Source organism: Topomyia yanbarensis, chromosome 1 (assembly GCF_030247195.1).
Source record: "Topomyia yanbarensis strain Yona2022 chromosome 1, ASM3024719v1, whole genome shotgun sequence".
In the NCBI taxonomy this organism is placed as follows: Eukaryota; Metazoa; Arthropoda; class Insecta; order Diptera; family Culicidae; genus Topomyia; species Topomyia yanbarensis.
In genome coordinates this window covers 130076457-130097495 of record NC_080670.1, presented here as the reverse complement: position 1 = coordinate 130097495, position 21039 = coordinate 130076457, and the positions used below count along the sequence as shown (strand labels likewise).

The following is a 21039-nucleotide window of genomic DNA, read 5'->3' as shown; positions in this document are numbered from 1 at the left end:
CTTAATCATCACTGTTTTCCACACATTTTGCGATCGATACCATCATCCTTCCAATTAATTTTCTGCGTAGGAAACCTATCCGGAACGGGCCAGTTGCCCTGGTTTATCCAGGTAAATATTTACACAAATAGTTATGTCCAGTTGCTGCTGGGCCACCTTATGGTCTCTACACAAAGTTTTTCCCTAATTTCGCTCCACACTGTGCCACTACCGTCGAAGAATTCCAACTCCAAAATCAAAACAAACCTGTGGGTCTGCAGCCGTCACACCACTACACCGTACCGACTGCAAGTGCATCGATCAGCTGGTGATTTGTATACACTTCACTGTTAATGTTTGTCATCCCGCAAGAGGTTTACTCACGATACGATTGGTGAGGACGACCGTTGTTTTTTAAGGTCAGTTTATATTTACACCATTCGTATATGTCCGGCCAAAGCTGGAATTATTGCCATACTACATAGCACATTTCCTTTCTAAACACTGTTTGAACGTGATCGATAAATACATACATAAACAATATAAGGGTCCACGCGAAGTGATCAAAAAAAGATGCAAACTTGAAATCGACCTTCACGGATTTGAACAAAATTTGGAGGAATTGTTCATCTAGGGCCAATATATAAAATCCCAAATTTTTGTGTCAATTGAACCACCCCTCGGGTCATGGGAGCACCCCCCGTTTTGGCAAATTGCCAAAACCCTTGATTATCTTTTGATCATATCTCCGGTTCTATTTAATCTAGAATCAAACCACAAGATGGCTTTTGAAGAAAATTGTCCAAGGAGACTATAAAAAATATTATTTTTTTGCCGACAGTGTTGCCAACTATGCAATTTTTTCAGTTAAATATTAAAAGTTAATTTTTCTCAAAATACGTATATTTTAATTTTGAAAATTTTAATGCCATCGCGTTCCTTAGACATTTTTACATAAAAAACACTTATCATCCCAATATAATATGAGCGCATCCTGAGATATACCGTTTTGAAGGGAAAACTCCGATTTTCTCATATAAAAATCCATTTTTATTGGCCAAAATTGAGAAAATCTTCAAACTGTCATAAAAATCGACCCTGATCTGCTAGAAGCAAACCAAATACGTAGTTTTTCATCATTTCTCGTCTACTTCACGAAAAATTATGTTTGAACTCAGAATACTCAAATTGGTTTTTTAGTGCTGTGCGCTTGCGATTTTATATGGGAAATTGCGGTTTTACATTTCTTATAAAAGAAATGTATAGAATTCGCTCAAACTTTCAAGATTTTTTCCGAGGCCCGGAGGGCCGAGTCTTATATACCAATCGACTCAGCTCGACGATTTGGGACAATGTCTGTGTGTGTGTGTGTGTGTGTGTGTGTGTGTGTGTGTGTGTGTGTGTGTGTGTGTGTGTGTGTGTGTCTGTGTGTGTGTATGTAACGGACAAATTCTCATTCGTGTTTCTCAGCAATGGCTGAACCGATCTTATCCAAACCAATTTTAAATGAAAGAACTAAAAAACAGTATGAACGCTATTAATTTGTTTTTGATTCTGATGTTTAGTTTCCAAGATATGAATGTTTGAATGCGTAAAAATGGCGTTTTTTGCAGTTTTTTTGAATTATCTGCCGAAATTGATAATATAGATTAACAATTTATATGTTTTTAGACAGCTTTAACGAATACCTTTCGAACAAGCTATAGATTGTTGAAATCGGACTATCATCAAAAGAGATATTTAACATTAAATGCGGACGAAAGATTTTTATCATTTCCCATTGCCAGAAATATGACCAAAAACATGTAATCTATTATTAATGCCAAAACGGCTTATTTTAGGTCAATAGTATCTTCGGAGAATTTAATGGAGGAAATATGCCCTTTCTTTTGGTATTGTGCTTTTGCTGATTGATCCCCCTATGAGTGAGATATTTTCACAAATTTTGTTGGAAGTGATTATATCGAAATGATGCCTTCTACAAATTTGTAGCTCTTACTTTTGCGAATAACTTTTTTGAAGACTTCAAATATCTATTTTGAATACTTTAAAAGTTATGGCTTGTTGTTTGTGGATTACGCTTTGTCGCCTATTTATTGTTCAATATAGAAATAATCCATTGAAATAGGCCAAACATTATTTCGACAAATCGAATTTTGTATTTCATTTTTCTATCTACAACTGCTAGAAATAATCACCGAACACTTCCAAGTTGTCTGGAAGGAACTTGATAACTTATCAGTGCAAAAATGTTCATTTGTGCGAACCTTCTGACTGCAATTTTTCTAACTAATGACCATCGGATCGATCTGAAACATATCGGAAAATGAAAAGCGAAATAAATAACTCCAAGCAATGGCGTAGCCCAGAGAAGGTTTTGGGGTTTAACACCATACAACGCTCACCCCCCCCCCCACCACACTCAAAAAAAATAATGGATTGAAGTTGAAAATTTATTGATGCAGACTGATTTAATTCAATATTACAATAACAAGAATCGAGATCGGAAAATGTCTGTGTGTGTATGTATGTGTGTATGTGGAAAAAATGTGACCTCTGTTTCTCAGAGATGGCTGGACCGATTTGCACAAAGTTAGTCTCAAATGAACAACCTTCCCATCGGCTGCTATTGAATTTTTTATTGATTGGACTTCCGGTTCCGGAGTTACGAGTTGAAGAGTGCAATCACACAGCAAATTTCCATATAAACTGAAATGAAAAATTTTCAAAATCAAATTTGTATTTTTGATGCCAAATGACTTTAAAATGCATGAAACATTGAGATGTTTGACAAAAATTGACTTTTTTTGGACTTTGGTACATTTTTGTCTTTCTCATATAGAAAGGTTATGCAATCACTCTAAAAATCGTCAATCATACCGGCCCGGAGGGAGTATGCAGTGAGGGGTTGCTACTTTAAAATCAAAACTAGTTTAAAATTTCTTAACAAGTTTAAAATTTTCGGCCGGATCTGGACCTCCCGGATCTTTCTCCATGATCCGCCGCTGGTTTCAAGCGATGTTTCAGTATCACATAGTATCTCAAGATCGTGGCTGTCGATCCATTGTATGTATGTGCAAATCGTACTGAACATGTAATATTCATTTCCACCATTGTATTGAACATAACCAGCCATGGAATCGTAGTCTGGACAAATGAGACAAGCACAATTGCACCACTAGGTGGATTAAGACAGGTTTTTGCCTTTCTCAATAGAAAGGTATTGCAATTGCTCTGAAAACCGACTTTTTAACGGAGGCCCGGAGGGCCGAGTGACATATACCATTCGATTCAGTTCGTCGAGTTCGGCAAATGTCTGTGTGTGTATGTATGTGTGTGTATGTATGTGTGTGTGTATGCATGTGTGTGTGTATGTGCGTCTGTGTGTGTGTACGCGAACACAATCTCACTCACTTTTCTCAGAGATGGATGAACTGATTTTTACAAACTTAGTCCCAAATGAAAGGTGCAACGTTCTCATAGGCTGCTATTGAATTTCTAATGGATCCGACTTCCGGTTCCGGAATTACAGGGTGATGAGTACGATCACGCAGAAAACGTCGATTTTAAGAAATTCTGCAATGAATGTATAATGGTGAAAATTTTTCCAAAATGTGACCACAATTGCTTCGATTTGTAGTACTAGGTCATTAACAGCCATTCAAAGTCTCTTTGGTCACATTGGCCACCATCATCGGTTCCGGAAGCCCCGGCGGAAGTATCCAAATTCTGACTAACAGTCACATCGGTTTCTCGGAGGTGGCTAGACCGAATCAACCAAACTTAGTCTCAAATGAAAGATGTTGCGTCCCCGTAAATGGCTATTAAATTTTATCCCCAACCGACTTCCGGTTCCGGAGTTACGGGTTGTGGCGTGCGATCACATAGCAAATTGTGATTCAAGCCGATACCCCGATGGAAGCAAAAAAGGTAAAAATTTCGCTAAAATGTCTCTCAAATAACTTAACTTTGCAGTTCTAGGTCACCGACGGCCAAACAAACTTTCGTTGACTACATTGACCACCATAGACGGTTCCGGAAGTGCCCGGGAAAAGCGGTCATCTTTCATAACTAGCAAACTCATATCAGTTTCTCGGAAATGGTTGGGCCGATTTTCACAAACTTAGTCCCAAATGATAGCTCTATTATCCCCACAGATGTCTGTAAAATTTCGCACGGATCGCTTGTATGGTTCCGGAAATATAGACTGAACGGTCCGGTCACACATGAAATTCCCATATAAGCCGGAGCTCTAATTTTTTTTCAAAGGGGGGAAATTTCAAAAATCGAATTCGTATTTTTGATGCCAAACATCTTTAAAATGCATGAAACGTCGAGATTTTATGTTATCTCGAAAAAAAATTTTTTTATAAAAATCGACTTTTTGGGACTTCGCCGATTTCGCACCTTTTTGCCTTTCTCAATAGAAAGGTATTGCAATTGCTCTGAAAACCGACTTTTTAACGGAGGCCCGGAGGGCCGAGTGACATATACCATTCGATTCAGTTCGTCGAGTTCGGCAAATGTCTGTGTGTGTATGTATGTGTGTGTGTGCATGTGCGTCTGTGTGTGTGTACGCGAACACAATCTCACTCACTTTTCTCAGAGATGGATGAACCGATTTTTACAAACTTAGTCCCAAATGAAAGGTGCAACGTTCCCATAGGCTGCTATCGAGTTTCTAATGGATCCGACTTCCGGTTCCGGAATTACAGGGTGATGAGTACGATCACGCAGAAAACGTCGATTTTAAGAAATTCTGCAATGAATGTATAATGGTGAAAATTTTTCCAAAATGTGACCACAATTGCTTCGATTTGTAGTACTAGGTCATTAACAGCCATTCAAAGTCTCTTTGGTCACATTGGCCATCATCATCGGTTCCGGAAGCCCCGGCGGAAGTATCCAAATTCTGACTAACAGTCACATCGGTTTCTCGGAGGTGGCTAGACCGAATCAACCAAACTTAGTCTCAAATGAAAGATGTTGCGTCCCCGTAAATGGCTATTAAATTTTATCCCCAACCGACTTCCGGTTCCGGAGTTACGGGTTGTGGCGTGCGATCACATAGCAAATTGTGATTCAAGCCGATACCCCGATGGAAGCAAAAAAGGTAAAAATTTCGCTAAAATGTCTCTCAAATAACTTAACTTTGCAGTTCTAGGTCACCGACGGCCAAACAAACTTTCGTTGACTACATTGACCACCATAGACGGTTCCGGAAGTGCCCGGGAAAAGCGGCCATCTTTCATAACTAGCAAACTCATATCAGTTTCTCGGAAATGGTTGGGCCGATTTTCACAAACTTAGTCCCAAATGATAGCTATATTATCCCCACAGATGTCTGTAAAATTTCGCATGGATCGCTTGTATGGTTCCGGAAATATAGACTGAACGGTCCGGTCACACATGAAATTCCCATATAAGCCGGAACTCAAATTTTTTTTCATAGGGGGGACCCCATGAAATTTCAGAAATCGAATTCGTATTTTTGATGCCAAACATCTTTAAAATGCATGAAACGTCGAGATTTTATGTTATCTCGAAAAAATTTTTTTTTATAAAAATCGACTTTTTGGGACTTTGCCGATTTCGCACCTTTTTGCCTTTCTCAATAGAAAGGTATTGCAATTGCTCTGAAAACCGACTTTTTAACGGAGGCCCGGAGGGCCGAGTGACATATACCATTCGATTCAGTTCGTCGAGTTCGGCAAATGTCTGTGTGTGTATGTATGTATGTGTGTGTGTGTATGTATGTGTGTGTGTATGTGCGTCTGTGTGTGTGTACGCGAACGCAATCTCACTCACTTTTCTCAGAGATGGATGAACCGATTTTTACAAACTTAGTCCCAAATGAAAGGTGCAACGTTCCCATAGGCTGCTATTGAATTTCTAATGGATCCGACTTCCGGTTCCGGAATTACAGGGTGATGAGTACGATCACGCAGAAAATGTCGATTTTAAGAAATTCTGCAATGAATGTATAATGGTGAAAATTTTTCCAAAATGTGACCACAACTGCTTCGATTTGTAGTACTAGGTCATTAACAGCCATTCAAAGTCTCTTTGGTCACATTGGCCACCATCATCGGTTCCGGAAGCCCCGGCGGAAGTATCCAAATTCAGAGTAACAGTCACATCGGTTTCTCGGAGATGGCTAGACCGATTCGACTAAACTTGACCTCAAATGAAAGGTATTGCGTCCCCGTAAATGGCTATTAAATTTTATCCCCAACCGAATTCCGGTTCCGGAGTTACGGGTTGTGGCGTGCGATCACATAGCAAATTGTGATTCAAACCGATACCCCGATGGAAGCAAAAAAGGTAAAAATTTCGCTAAAATGTCTCTCAAATAACTTAACTTTGCAGTTCTAGGTCACCGACGGCCAAACAAACTTTCGTTGACTACATTGACCACCATAGACGGTTCCGGAAGTGCCCGGGAAAAGCGGCCATCTTTCATAACTAGCAAACTCATATCAGTTTCTCGGAAATGGTTGGGCCGATTTTCACAAACTTAGTCCCAAATGATAGCTATATTATCCCCACAGATGTCTGTAACATTTCGCACGGACCGCTTGTATGGTTCCGGAAATATAGACTGAACGGTCCGGTCACACATGAAATTCCCATATAAGCCGGAACTCAAAATTTTTTTCAAAGGGGGGACCCCATGAAATTTCAGAAATCGAATTCGTATTTTTGATGCCAAACATCTTTAAAATGCATGAAACGTCGAGATTTTATGTTATCACGAAATTTTTTTTTTTAGAAATCGACTTTTTGGGACTTTGCCGATTTCGCACCTTTTTTCAGTTCAATATTACCGTGGCTGTTTTTTCTTTTTCAAAATTTTAGAACTCGAATAATGATTTATTTTCCTGTATATAGTTGTCATGTGATGTACAATAATAAAATGTAATATATGCATTTAAAAGCTTTTAATGAATATAAACAACGCACACACTCTCGTGATTAATGATTGAGAAAGGCACAATTGCACCGCTAGGTGGATTAAAATAGGTTTTTTTGGGAATGCGTCGAGTTGAGACGAAAACGTAATATGATTAATAACGAAGATAACACTTTCCGAATGTAGAGAGAAATTTATGAAAAATAACGATGTCCATTCGATTCTAGCAGGTTCTGATCGATTTTGATGAGCATTTGATTTTTGTTGTATGACCAATTATATGTATAGGTCAAATGTTTAAAATCAGTAATTTAAGGTCAAGATAGCATCATTTTGAAACCGCCAACTTCGGAGGTTTAGTATCTTCGATGAGTTTTACAAACGTTAAACAGCGCATCATTTGATAAAATAATTTTGACGGTATATCGTCCAAGAAGTATTTATGGTTTTCTCAGGTTAATATTCATGACTACAATAAAATCTCAAAAAAATCGCTAGACACGAACTCTGTTACTATTTTCTGAAAAATTAATTCTGCATAATTTTAAAACTTCAAAAATTACGGTTTCGGAATTATGCCGTTTGGACAGTATGATCGATTTTCACCAAACCCCCACCAAACCGAATTTCTGGCTACGCCGCTGACTTCAAGTAAGTAGAAACAAAGTCGTTCTACACTCGTTCACAAGAAACTTCTTCGAATGCTGAATATCTATTATAATACATTGAAACCCTGATTTTATCAGCCAAATATGAACATATGTTTGATGGGCTCTAGCAGACGAACAAGACTGAATTCGAGTAAATCCTTTCCTGAGCATGTTTTCCTTATCATGAAGATGGAAATATGCAAAAATAAAAAGTTCATCATAATCAGGAATAGTTATCAGACTACATCAAGGGACGGGAAGAATATTTTAACAGCTTTAGTTTATTATAAAGAAAAAAAATACCCGCTTTAGTCAATGTCCCCATTTTGTCAGCCTAAAATACACCATGAGACTGATAAAAATGGGTCTTTATTGTATGTATTATTCACTGTGTTTCACATTAATAGGTACATTTCATTTTTGGGGATTTTTTATTGTATCGAACTACAACAATTTTTAGGTAATTTTCAAGGGGTTTTTTTTAAAACTTCTTCCAAAATTTGGCGAACCTATTCCAATTCGTATACCAATTAATTGGTATACTTAAGGGTTAATATGTTGCAGATAGAGAAAATACTGAAATTTTCAGCTTTTTTTTCTTACACAATATTACGAAAGATTATGAAACAATTTTTCTTAATAAGTTTGTGAAAATTATAAACAATTTGAAATTTTTTTAATAATTTTATTTTTTATTTAACCGTGATTTTTTAATTAATAGTGACCATCGCTTCACAACGTAGTCTATTTTTCATGGCTTGCGGTGAGCACGATCTCTCGAATTGCTGAACTGAAAATTATGGAATAGAAATTAATTTTTGGTATTCTTTACTTTACTCGCCGCGCAGATAGCTCTGAATTAGACCCGCTGGTGCCCTAAGACGATTTCGCTAGATTTTCAGAGCACTGTGCACACAGTGCATTAACGCAAGTGACGGAAGGTTACCGAAAAGATTCGTGAAAATGAAAATTCCAGTAATGATGATGATTTTACCAAACTGTTCGTTTTCGTGAGGTTTTTATTTGGTCTTTGGCATTAGGATTAGCGATAATAAGTCAAGTCACCTTTAGTCAAGTCACCTTTAGAAAAAGTCGATGTCGAAGTAAAATTTGTAACTATGCACGCATGCACTTCAGAGATAGTGTGATATCAGGAGCTGCGATTTCATTTTACGCTTTTTTGTGAAAAGGGCGATATTACAAATGTAAACATAAGGCTTTTTTCATACATGCGAATGAGGGCTTTGAAACGCAACCAATTAACCTAAAATTTTGATTCTACGATATTGCTTTCTTAAACTACAGCAAAAAATACAACGGGCGAAACTGTATTTTTGTAATTTAAAGTTTCGCCCTCCACGCTCCATGCAAACAAACAGGGCGATACTTTTTTTGCTAGCAGTTTATAAGCGAAACTGTCATTTTCGTATTTTTTTAGGATTATCAAGCTGATACTAGCTGTAAATAGTAACAATGATCGCTATTGAAAAAAACCCGGACGAAATCGGTGGTGTAGAACGGTAGTTATTGTAAAAAAACGTAAGAACGATACTTCAATGCTGATAGGTGGGACCGAAAAAGTAAACAATCGCCAAAGGGGCGATACCATCATTTTGTAAATTTCAATAGCAAAAACAAATTTTAATTTAATAATTTCAAATACTTTATGAAGTTTTGGGTTTCGATCACTGAATCATGCAATCTAGGATGTAAAAAACACAATACTTCTTAAATAGGAATTAAAAGTCTGGAAATATTCACTGTTGATTTTCTTTGAATGGTGTCACTGCTAGTTTCGCCCTTTTCAAGAAAAAGCGTTGATTTCTTAGTTCTCAGTCGCGTTGGTGATTTGAGTAAAGTATAAACTTCAAATCGATTAAAAAAATGCGATTTTTTTGGCTCAGTACAATATATAACCCCTTTAGGAAAATTCAGTTTACCCACCACAATTTAGATATTTTATTAACAGAGCATTAACAATAATTCGTAGCTATGTCTATTTTATGGACCATTTTTTCGCTTCCCATTGATTTGATTTGAGATTTCTAGCACTGATGTTGTCCTGCTGATTTGAGCGATTCTCTGAGTCCTGCCACTTTCCCATGTAGTATGTGTTATCAAAAACATCGCGAAGCATCAAGTTCTAAATGTTCTCAAACGATATAATATCCGAAGAGAGTGATAAGAGTTATAAGAAATGTCTCATCACACTGTTAGGTGGATTAAAAGCGTTTTTTCTCTTCAAAACGGTGTATCTCAAGATGCGCTCATATTATATTGAGATGATAAGTGTTTTTTATGTAAAAATGTCTGAGGAACGCGATGGCATTAAAATTTTCAAAATTAAAATATACGTATTTTGAGAAAAATTAACTTTCAATATTTAACTGATAAAATTGCATACTTGGCAACACTGTCGGCAAAAAATAATATTTTTTATAGACTCCTTGAACAATTTTCTTCAAAAGCCATCGTGTGGTTTGATTCTAGAGTAAATAGAACCGGAGATATGATCAAAAGAAAATCAAGGGTTTTGACAATTTGCCAAAACGGGGGGTGCTCCCATGACCCGAGGGGTGGTTCAATTGTCACAAAAATTTGAGTTTTTATATATTGGCCCTAGATGCACAATTCTCGACAAACATATGATTACGGCCTAAAAGCCTACTGTCAAAATCCACTTTGAATGGAAATTCCGGACAAACCGTTACTAGTCGAACACAGTTCACAACAGTTAATGAAAGAGAAAACTTTTCTCTTTCGTTTACCAACATCTGTGATTGGCGCGTAACGATTTGTCCGGAATTTCCATTCAAAGTGAATTTTGACTGTTGGCTTTTAGGCCGTAATCATATGTTTGTCGAGAATTCCTCTAAATTTTGTTTAAATCCGTGGAGGTCGATTACACGTGCCTTGATCACTTCGCATGGAATGACCCATAAACATTTCGTGGAGCATATGACCAAGGGGTCTGCATAAGTGCAGTATTGTTTTACTGCGTCCTACTTTTCGGAGTATCGGTGTGATCACGAAAAAATCCGGTACACCTTTTGATGAAATTTACCAGCGTAACTGTTTTGTCAGGTCAGTTAGAACGGTATATGTTCAGCCGTAGTTGGACCAACAATTTTACTACATATCCCTTTTCACCTCTCCCGCGAAATCTGGATCCGTATGAAGTATTTAAATTACTCGTACTTCCACAATCATTTGGAGCTGCATCGTTCGAATATTTCTGAGGGACATAACTGTAGAGAAAGCGGAAATTCCTGTTTCTTCAGGTAAATAATAAAAACAGCTCTACAGTATATGCCCACCCGAAGTTAGGAAACAAGCAGAATATTACACCTCCGTATTATCTTCCCGTTCTGTCGAAGTGAAATTGTGTTACAATGCCGCCGACTACATCATCGAGTGAAAAGAAGTCACCCGCGTTGAGGACGCTGCAAACCAAGCTGAAGTCGTACCAAAATATGTTCAGGGATATCTGTAGGTTCGCCGATTCGTTTGGAGTGGAAACTACAGCCAGCCAGGTGACGGTTCGACTGGAAAAACTTGAGGAGTTGTGGGAGAAGGTGAACGATGTGATCTTGGACATCGAAACACATGAAGACTTCGAAGCAGAGGATGACGCCTATGCTGAGCAACAGTTGGAGTTTGGAAACCGCTACTACCAGGTGAAGTCGGTGCTATTAGACAAGGTCAAGGAGCTAGAAGAACCAGCTGTCCTGAACGCCTCCATCCGAGGACTCGACATGACACAACAACCCACCATTGAGCATGTGCGACTCCCACAAATCAAGTTGCAAACCTTCGATGGCAACATTGATGAGTGGTTGAGCTTCCGCGATCTATACACATCGCTCATCCATTGGAAAGCGGATTTACCGGATGTCGAGAAATTTCATTACCTGAAGGGATGTCTGTCAGGAGAAGCTAAGGCTCTTATTGACCCACTGTCGATTACAAGGGCGAATTACCAGGTCGCATGGGAGACGCTAACCAAACGCTACAACGACAGTAAACTCCTGAAGCGGCGTCAGATTCAAGCGCTGTTTAAGTTGCCTAGTCTGGTTAAGGAGTCGGCCAACGATTTGCAGTCTTTGTTAGAGGGATTCGAACGTGTTGTTCAGACCCTTGATCAGCTGGTACAACCCGCCGACTACAAGGATCTTCTACTGCTAGACATATTAGCTTCGCGTCTAGACAGTGGAACCAGGAGAGCTTGGGAAGAGCATTCATCCACCAAGGAACAGGATACGGTGAAGAACTTGACCAAATTCTTGCAAAGACGGATCAGAGTACTGGGAGCATTGCCAACTAGATCCGTTGAACCCAAGGTTGTCGTACCACAATCGCAAAAGAAGCCATTTGTAGCGCGCTCTAGCCATAGCGTCGTACAAAATACAGGAGGACGGTGCATCGCGTGTTCGGAATCCCATCCTCTGTATCAATGTCCAGCTTTCCAACGTTTAGCAGTATCCGCCCGCGATAAGCTGCTCCGCAACCACTCCTTATGTCGCAATTGTTTCCGGAAGGGTCATCTGGCTGCGTAGTGTTCTTCACGATATGTGTGCCGTAATTGCAAGGGCAAGCACCATACCTTGATATGTTTTCGGACGGACGGCGAAGGCGGTAAGGAGTCAACCCCTAAGGGAGCAAACAGTTCCGGGAATTCCAAGGAAGGGGAATCAAGTACCAGAATAGCCAGCACACCAGCGGCTGTTTCATCTAACATGTCTGGTCAGCGCAGCTCATCGGTATTACTCGCTACGGCCATCGTCTTAGTGGAGGACGATCAAGGAGGTAGTTATCAAGCAAGGGCTCTACTGGATTCGGGTTCAGAATGCAATTTCATGGCCGAGCGGTTATGCCAACTGATGAACGTTCAACGGCGGCGGTCCGACGTGTCTGTGTACGGGATCGGGCAATCCAATACCAAGGTCAAGCATAAGGTGACAACAACAGTCAAGTCGCGAGTATCTGCTTTCTCGCGGAAGATGGAGTTTCTTCTACTACCGAGTGTCACAGCAAATCTTCCGATAGCCAACGTGGATATGACGGGATGGGAAATCCCAACTGGCGTGGAGCTAGCGGATCCAGCGTTTTTCAAATCCAAGGCGGTTGATTTAGTGCTTGGGATCCAGTACTTCTTCGCATTTTTCCATACCGGGAATGAAGTGCAGTTAGGCAAGGGCCTTCCTACTCTAACCGAGTCGGTATTCGGATGGGTAGTAGCTGGCGCGGTTGAAAGCTCGCTAGAAACCCAACGTATAACCTGCAATATGGCCGTCGGAAATATTGACTCGTTTCTGGACCTGTGAGGAGATCGATTCTACCTCCATTTATTCGCCTGAGGAAGCACGCTGCGAGGAGCAGTATGCTAGAACTGTACGAAGGGGAACGGATGGCCGATACACAGTCTTACTACCAAGGGATGAAGTCGCACGGGCAAGGATGGGCGAGTCAAGGGACATCGCATTCCAGCGGCTAGAAGCTTTGGAACGCAGATTGTCGAAGGATCCCGAGCTCCGGAAACAGTACAACCAGTTCATGGCGGAATACCTGGAGCTAGGCCATATGCGAAAGGTATCTGTGGCACCAGATGAGGAAGGCACACACTGCTACTTACCGCATCATCCAGTAGTCAAATAAGAAAGCACCACAACCAAGGTCAGAGTGGTCTTTGATGCATCGTGCAAAACTTCTTCGGGAACATCTCTAAACGATGCACTATTAGTGGGACCGGTGATTCAGGATGATCTCCGGTCAATTATTCTACGGAGTCGAACCAAGCAGTATATGGTGGTAGCAGACGTCGAAAAGATGTTTCGGCAAATCCAGATTGATGAGGGGGACATGCCTCTTCAACGAATTATGTGGCGTGTCGATAGGGCCGAGGAGGTCAGTATCTTTGAATTAACCACGGTTCAGGAATCAGGAATCAGAATATATTGGCTCAGATGGCACGTTCCCCGTACATAGTCGGAGATTTGTGCCTTGCCGTGTGTTTCATCATTTCCTGAGCGGAAGGAAAGGACAAGGAGGTGTAGGGAAGTAGAATTGGAAGGGTGGGAAAAATAACAGCACAAAACAAAAATAAACAACAGGTAAGTTAAACTCACAAGTAGTTCAACTTGCCTGCGAATAAGCCTAAAGCTCTTTACCACATTGGACAAGAAACTTTAGTATGTCTCTGAGTTTCAGTCGACCAAACATGGTTTCGTCTATATAAGGACGGCTGAAGACCCGAAATCGCAATTGCGCTACCGCTGGACAGTTGCATATCAGATGATATGAGGTTCCGTAGTCGGATTCACAAAGATCACATGAAAAAGACTCAGCGCGCTGAATAGTTGCCATGTGATAATTGAGTTTGCAGTGGCCGGTTAAAGCCCTGGTCAGCATGCCGCAGTGGAGCTTTGAAAAATGTAAGAGATTTTTCGAAACCACTGGGCATGGTTGTTCTAGAAACGCCTTTGTTTGGCGACACGTTTGAAGATTTCTCCAATAATTGCGGTGCTCGGACGAAGCCCAGGACCGTATTTTTTCCCTTATCCAACTTGTCGAAATTGGCAGCGCTGGCTCAGGACCAACGAAGTAAATCGCTGAACCTGCCCTGGCCAATTCGTCAGCCCATTCATTTCCAGTAATACCGCAATGTCCGGGCACCCAGACAAGGTAGATAGTGTTGACAATGCTTAGTTCTTCGATTTGGGTTCGGCACGCGATCACTAGCTTGGACCGGGATTTGTCTGAGCTAAGGGCCTTGATTGCAGCCTGACTATCGGAGCAGAAGTTTATAACTCTGCCGGACAAACTCAGTTGAAGGGCCGATTGCACCCCGCACATAATCGCAAAGATTTCTGCTTGGAATACAGTACAGTATCTACCTAGTGAGTGAGATTGTTCCAATCTCATTTCACGACAGTAGACACCAGCACCAGCACGTCCCTCCACCAGAGAACCGTCAGTGTAGCAAACCACTTGCGTTTGTTGTTGTCTTTCCATAAAGCCAGACAACCACTCCTCTCGAGAGGGAATCTTCACATGGAATGTCCTGTAAGGAAAACTACAAGTGAGTGTAATATCGCTGGGAGCAAGAATATCTTCACCCCATGTAACCATTTGTGACCACAATCGTGTATGACTGGTAGCAAGATCAACATGATTACTGTTCCAAAGCCCAGTAACCTGCAGTCTGTATGCACATGATAGTGCTTCTTGTTTTAAGTGTATGTGTAATGGTTTGATGTTTAGAAGTGCCTCAAGAGCAGCAGTCGGAGTCGTGGTGAAAGCACCAGTCAACGCCATGAGCGCCATTCTTTGCAGATGGTTTAGCTTTGACTGGACTGTCACCACCTCTCCCCTCTGCCACCACACAAGGCATCCGTATGACAGTATTGGACGTACAATTGTCGTGTAAATCCAATAGATGTATTTAGGTTTGAGACCCCAGGTCTTTCCAAAAGTTCGTCTGCACTGCCCGAAGGCCATGCACGCTTTCTTGACTCTGAACTCAATGTGAGCAGACCAATTCAGTTTGGAATCCAATATGACTCCAACGTATTTGACTTGATCTGCACACAGCAGCTCAGAATCAAAGAACTGCAAGGGACGAACCCCGGTTGTTATTCGCTTCTTCGTGAAAAGAACCATTGAAGTTTTGCTTGGGTTAACTGATAGTTTAACTTGTCGACACCACTGTTCGACAGCTCTTAATGCCGGTTGCATTAAGTCAAAGATTGTTCCGATGCAAAATCCAGTAATTAGTATTTGGTAATCGTCAGCAAACCCGTAGGTTGGAAATCCAAGCTCATTGAGTTTCTTCAACAAGCCGTCAGCTACTAAGTTCCATAACAAAGGTGACAGAACGCCGCCCTGAGGACAACCGCAAATACTCAACTTCCGTATCTCAGCCTGTCGCAGTGACGAGCAAAGTATGCGGTTACTAAGCATTGCGTTTATCCAACCTGAGATACATGCAGGTATCCCATGACCGTGCGTAGCTTCCAGAATAGACTGGAAGGACACATTGTCAAAAGCACCCTCAATATCTAGAAATACACCCAAGCTAGATTGCTTGAGCGAGAAGGCCTTCTCAATGTTGTAAACAACATCGTGAAGCAGAGTGATCGTGGATTTCCCACACTGATATGCATGTTGCATTTTGTGCAGTGGATATTCAACTAAACTAACGTTCCTGATGTGATGATCGATTATCCGTTCCAAAGCTTTCAGAAGAAAAGAACTTAAGCTGATAGGCCTAAAACTCTTGGCTTCTTCATAGCTTGAGCGCCCCCCTTTGGGAATAAATCTAACAGTTATTTCTCGCCATGCTTTCGGGATATACCCGGTAGCAAGACTGGAAAGCAAAATCTTTTTCAAGACATGTTTAAGAATATCAAATCCCTTTTGCAGTAGCACGGGAAGTATTCCATCTTTTCCGGGTGATTTGTATGGAGCAAAGCTGTCAACTGCCCACTTGACCGATTCAGTGGAAACCAATGTGCGTGCTAACGCCCACGAGTCCGAATCACCAGAATGAGATCTGTGAACATTATTCAACTCCGGATCGATACAACCTGGAAAGTGTGTGTCGAAGAGACAATTAAGAACATCTTTTTCGTCCGTCACATAAACATCATCTCTGGTTTTCAAGGAGTTCATCTGAAAATCATTCGATTTGGAGAGAATTTTATTTAATCTGCTAGCCTCGTTCAGACTAGAGACATTAGTGCATAGGCTTTGCCAGCCAGCCCGTTCTGCAGATCTAAGACATTTCTTATATGCACTACGAGCTGACCTGAAAGCCCTGGAGTCATCACGCTGACGCCGGCTCCATGCTCTTCTCATAACTTTCTTCATTCTTTCAAGCTCAGCCCTCCACCAAGGGGTTCCCCTAGTCGATTTAACAGTACGAAGTGGACAAGCTTCTTCGTAGGATGCTAATATGAATGAGTTTGTCGTATCCACGACGTCATCTAAGTCGTCTAGTTGACTAATTGTTGGAAAATATCCATGAAATTTAGTCGCCAAGTTTTCCAAAAAGAGGTCCCAGTTTGTAGACTTAGGATTACGATATGTCACCACATTGAAGGTGACATCAAAATGATCGAAAAATATATATTTATGATCGGATAGAGACGGTTCAGTTTCATTTGGAACCTGCCAATTTCCCAGTTCATGCAAAATTCTATCAGAGTAAAGTGTTATGTCTAACACCTCCTCCCTCTCAGACCTCGCAAAAGTTGGTCGGTTTCCCACATTCAGAATATGGAGATTTGTACTACTTATGTACTCCATCAGTTCAGAGCCTCTCAGATTGATGTCTGAGCTGCCCCAAATGATGTGATGAGCATCCGCATCACTGCCGATAATGAGCGGAAGCCCATTTCTGCTACAAAATGATACAACGCTTTTGAAATCATCAGAAGGAGATGATTCGTTATGCGGTAGGTATGCTGAACAATATATGTATTTTTTGTCTACGTTTCCGACAGTCAGTGAAACTGTGACAACACAGATATCGCGAGTTGTGAGCTCCGATATGAGACACGAGTCAATAGCCTTATTTGCAAGAATGCAAGCACGAGGCATTTCACGTGGGTTAGTCATGCCTGTCTTGTTGTAAGCAATGAAGGCAGTGTTAAGTAACTTTCCAAAATAGAAGTTTCCTTTATGGAAATACGGTTCTTGAACCAATGCTATGGAAGCTTTACCTTCCTGCATGAGTCGAGATAAATTCATAGTTGCTGTACGTTTATGTTGGAGATTGATTTGTGCTATTCTAACCATTGTTGATTAGAGAACTGTACATTTCATCTCCAACACAAATTGGACAACAACTAGAGGACACCAAGCGAGTTGGGATGTTAACGCATTTAGCGAGCCATATCAGGTTTGAATGGGACATGATCATTTGATTCCCACGATTTGCGAAGAAAATAATGGTCCACTGTGTCAGAGATTCGCATAACACAGCAAGGGCAAAACCCAAAACGCTCCGTGCGCGACTAGCATATTTTAGACCCTCCAGTCATTAAGTCCTCGGCACGGAACTACACCTTGACTTAGGGTCTCCTACTTTCAGTCGCCTCCTACGACATGGGAGCAGGACTCCAGTGGCTCAATTCTAGGCCGGATACCACACGGCCGATTATTCTCCGGTCAATTATTCTACGGAGTCGAACCAAGCAGTATATGGTGGTAGCAGACGTCGAAAAGATGTTTCGGCAAATCCAGATTGATGAGGGGGACATGCCTCTTCAACGAATTATGTGGCGTGTCGATAGGGCCGAGGAGGTCAGTATCTTTGAATTAACCACGGTTACCTATGGAACCAAACCCGCCCCGTTCCTCGCAACCAGAACTCTGAAGCAATTGGCAATGGACGAGCAAGCACAATATCCACTTGCAGCAAGGGCTGCAATCGAAGACGTCTACATGGACGATGTTTTGACTGGTGCTGACGAAGCAGAAGCAGCGTTGGAGCTGCGAATCCAGCTGGACGAGATGATGGATAAAGGCAGATTCCGTCTGAGAAAGTGGGCTTCCAACTGCCCGATGGTATTGCAAGACATACCGGAAGATAATCTAGCGGTAATGCAAGCGAAAGAAATCCAGCTAGATCCCGATCTCGAAGTACAAACCCTAGGACTGGTGTGGCTTCCAGTGGATGATGTCCTGATGTTCCGATTCAAAATACAGGAATTAGATCCAGTCGGTAAATTGTCTAAACGTAAGGTGCTGTCAATCATAGCTACGCTATTCGATCCGTTGGGTCTGGTAGGAACAGTAATCACAACTGCAAAGATTTTCATGCAGCTACTGTGGTGTCTAAAGGATGGCAATGGAAGGACCTTAGATTGGGATAGTCCACTACCATCAAGGGTTGACACAGAATGGCGAGATTTCCACTCTCAGTTGCCACTACTAAACAGTCTGAGAATCGACCACTGCGTTATAAAACCGAAGGCAGTTACTATAGAGCTACACTTCTTCTCAGATGCATCCGAGCACGGAGATACGGAGCCTGCGCGTATATTAGAAGTGTGGATTCAACGGGAGGGGTTAGAATCGTATTACTGTCGTCCAAATCCAAGGTAGCTCCGTTGAAATGACAATCCATTCCACGCTTGGAGCTGTGTGGAGCATTGATGGCGGCTCAGCTTTCGGAGAAGATTTCTAAGGCGATCAAGATGAACGTGCAGCAGTTTTTCTGGACGGACTCTACCTGTGTTCTACAATGGCTAAAGGCAGTACCCACGACGTGGACTACATTCGTTGCTAATCGCGTGGCGAAAATTCAAGGAATCACCGAGGCGCATATTTGGCAGCACGTTCCAGGAACCCAAAATCCGGCCGAGTTAATTTCGCGCGGATTAAGTCCAGAGCAGATCCAGCACAATGAGCTGTGGTGGGAGGGCCCATCATGGTTCCAGGCAGGGCTAGATTCATGGCCAAGGCAACACACAATGGCAAACGTTGAGGACGTAGAAGGGGAGATGCGCCGCTCAGCAGTTCCATGTGCGAAACAGCAGGAATATTTCGGAACCTGGTACGTTAGCAAGTTCTCCAATTATCAAAATTTGATGAGAAGTACAGCGTACTGGCTACGATTGAAAAATATCCTCAAGCGGACTGAGGCTAGCAGAAGATGGAAAGGAATTCTACAGGCAGCAGAATTGAAGGAGGCAGAGCACACGTTAATGGGATGCATTCAGCAGGAAACGTTCCCAAAAGAGTGGAAGGCGCTTTCGAACCATGAAGCAGTATCAAGGAGTTCACCGCTGCGCTGGTTTTACCCACAGTTGTCTAGAGACAATCTGATCAGAGTTGGAGGGCGATTGGGCCACTCACAGGAAATTGAAGATACCAAGCATCCAATAGTTCTTCCAGCAACACACCTTCTAACAAGAATGCTACTAGAGCATTTTCATAAGAAGTTGCTTCACGCAGGACCGCAGCTTCTTCTTGGCACCGTAAGGCTTCAGTATTGGCCATTGGGAGGCCGCAGTGTAGCTCGGCAAATAGTACATCGGTGCCAACGTTGTTTCAGAGCAAAGCCAAGACCTATTCAACAGTTCATGGGTGAACTACCCGCAGCGCGTGTAACGGCATCAAGGCCATTCTCACGCACAGGAGTCGATTATTTCGGCCCGGTACATATACGCCCAGGTCCCCGTCGTACGGCAGTGAAGGCTTATGTAGCAGTATTCGTCTGTATGTGCACGAAAGCCGTTCATCTTGAGCTGGTAACAGATCTGTCTACGGACCGGTTTCTGCAGGTGTTACGCAGATTTATTGCAAGAAGAGGCAAGTGTTCCGACCTGTACTCTGATAACGGGACAAACTTCATTGGAGCTCGGAACCAACTGAAACAACTGGCTGAATTGTTACACAGCAAAGAGCACAACGAGAAGATAGCGAAGGAATGCACAAAGGAGGGAATCCATTGGCATTTTAATCCCCCCAGTGCTCCCCATTTCGGAGGTCTATGGGAAGCGGCAGTGAAGTCAGCCAAATACCATTTGTTGCGCGTCCTCGGTGACCATGTTGTTTCGTTTGAAGATATGAACACTCTTTTGGTTCAGGTGGAGAGCTGTCTTAACTCTAGACCGCTAACTGCGATGTCCGACGATCCGAATGATCTGGAACCTTTGACTCCAGGACATTTTTTGATTGGAGCCTCAATGCAACAACTGCCTGCTCCAGACTACACTGCTGTTCCGCTAAATCGGTTGAAGCAGTGGCAAACAATACAGCAAAAACTACAGCAATTCTGGAAACGATGGCGGTTGGAATATTTAACCCAGCTGCAGGGCAGAGTGAAGCGTTGGCAACCACCGATTCCAATCTCTGTGGGCCAATTGGTGATAATCCGCGACGACAACCTACCCCCCCCCCATCCGCTGGAAAATGGGAAGGATTCAGAAGGTCCACTCTGGAGACGACGGAGTTGTCAGAGTAGTGACGCTTAAGACCGCAACAGGAATACTTGAAAGGCCCGTTGAAAAAATTTGTATCCTGCCATCATCAGATCAGCAAGACTCCCAGTTGTAGATGATTCGATCCGTTCACCTGGTGCGCGAGAGGTTTCTTTTCTTTTCAGAAATTTCAGAAACTTCAGGGTGGGCGAGGATGTTTGCGACTGTCCTACTTGTACCCGTTCTATCGACGTTCCCCTCGACAGTGAAATTGTTTGCTGCAAGGTGATCAGCGGTAGGAGTACGTTGTGTGCGTGTGTTCGAGAGACGACATGATGGCAAACACACACGGTGACTGGAGAACTGTCATCTGTTTATCCGAAAAGACAACAAGGATGCAACCGAGTTGTAGTGCAGCATAGAAAACGAGAGCTGATGACCTTTTGGCAGTGGGAGACATCGGAGAGGAGATTTCAGAGCGACGTCGGTTGATTGCCGGCATCCTGCAGCAGTAGTGGAGAGGAGAACATCGGTCATCAACTATTGCACCCGGGAAAGGCGTACTGGT

General features: G+C 42.1%; 2 protein-coding genes across 2 annotated transcripts; both read left to right on the top strand.

The window, feature by feature from the left end:
• The first annotated feature begins 10934 nt into the window (after positions 1 to 10934).
• On the top strand, positions 10935 to 12098 carry LOC131675926 (uncharacterized). Its single transcript, XM_058955055.1, has one exon. The coding sequence runs from the start codon at positions 10935 to 10937 to the stop codon at positions 12096 to 12098; it is 1164 nt and encodes a 387-aa protein (XP_058811038.1).
• Positions 12099 to 18701: 6603 nt separating this feature from the next.
• LOC131675925 (uncharacterized) lies at positions 18702 to 20525 on the top strand. Its single transcript, XM_058955054.1, has one exon. It carries the CDS (start codon positions 18702 to 18704, stop codon positions 20523 to 20525), a length of 1824 nt encoding a protein of 607 aa, XP_058811037.1.
• Positions 20526 to 21039: the final 514 nt, after the last annotated feature.

What these genes read in the sequence shown, in the direction of transcription:
- LOC131675925 (XM_058955054.1), top strand. Translation starts at nt 18,702, where the DNA reads ATGGCGGCTCAGCTTTCGGAGAAGATTTCTAAGGCGATCAAGATGAAC.
- LOC131675926 (XM_058955055.1), top strand. Translation starts at nt 10,935, where the DNA reads ATGCCGCCGACTACATCATCGAGTGAAAAGAAGTCACCCGCGTTGAGG.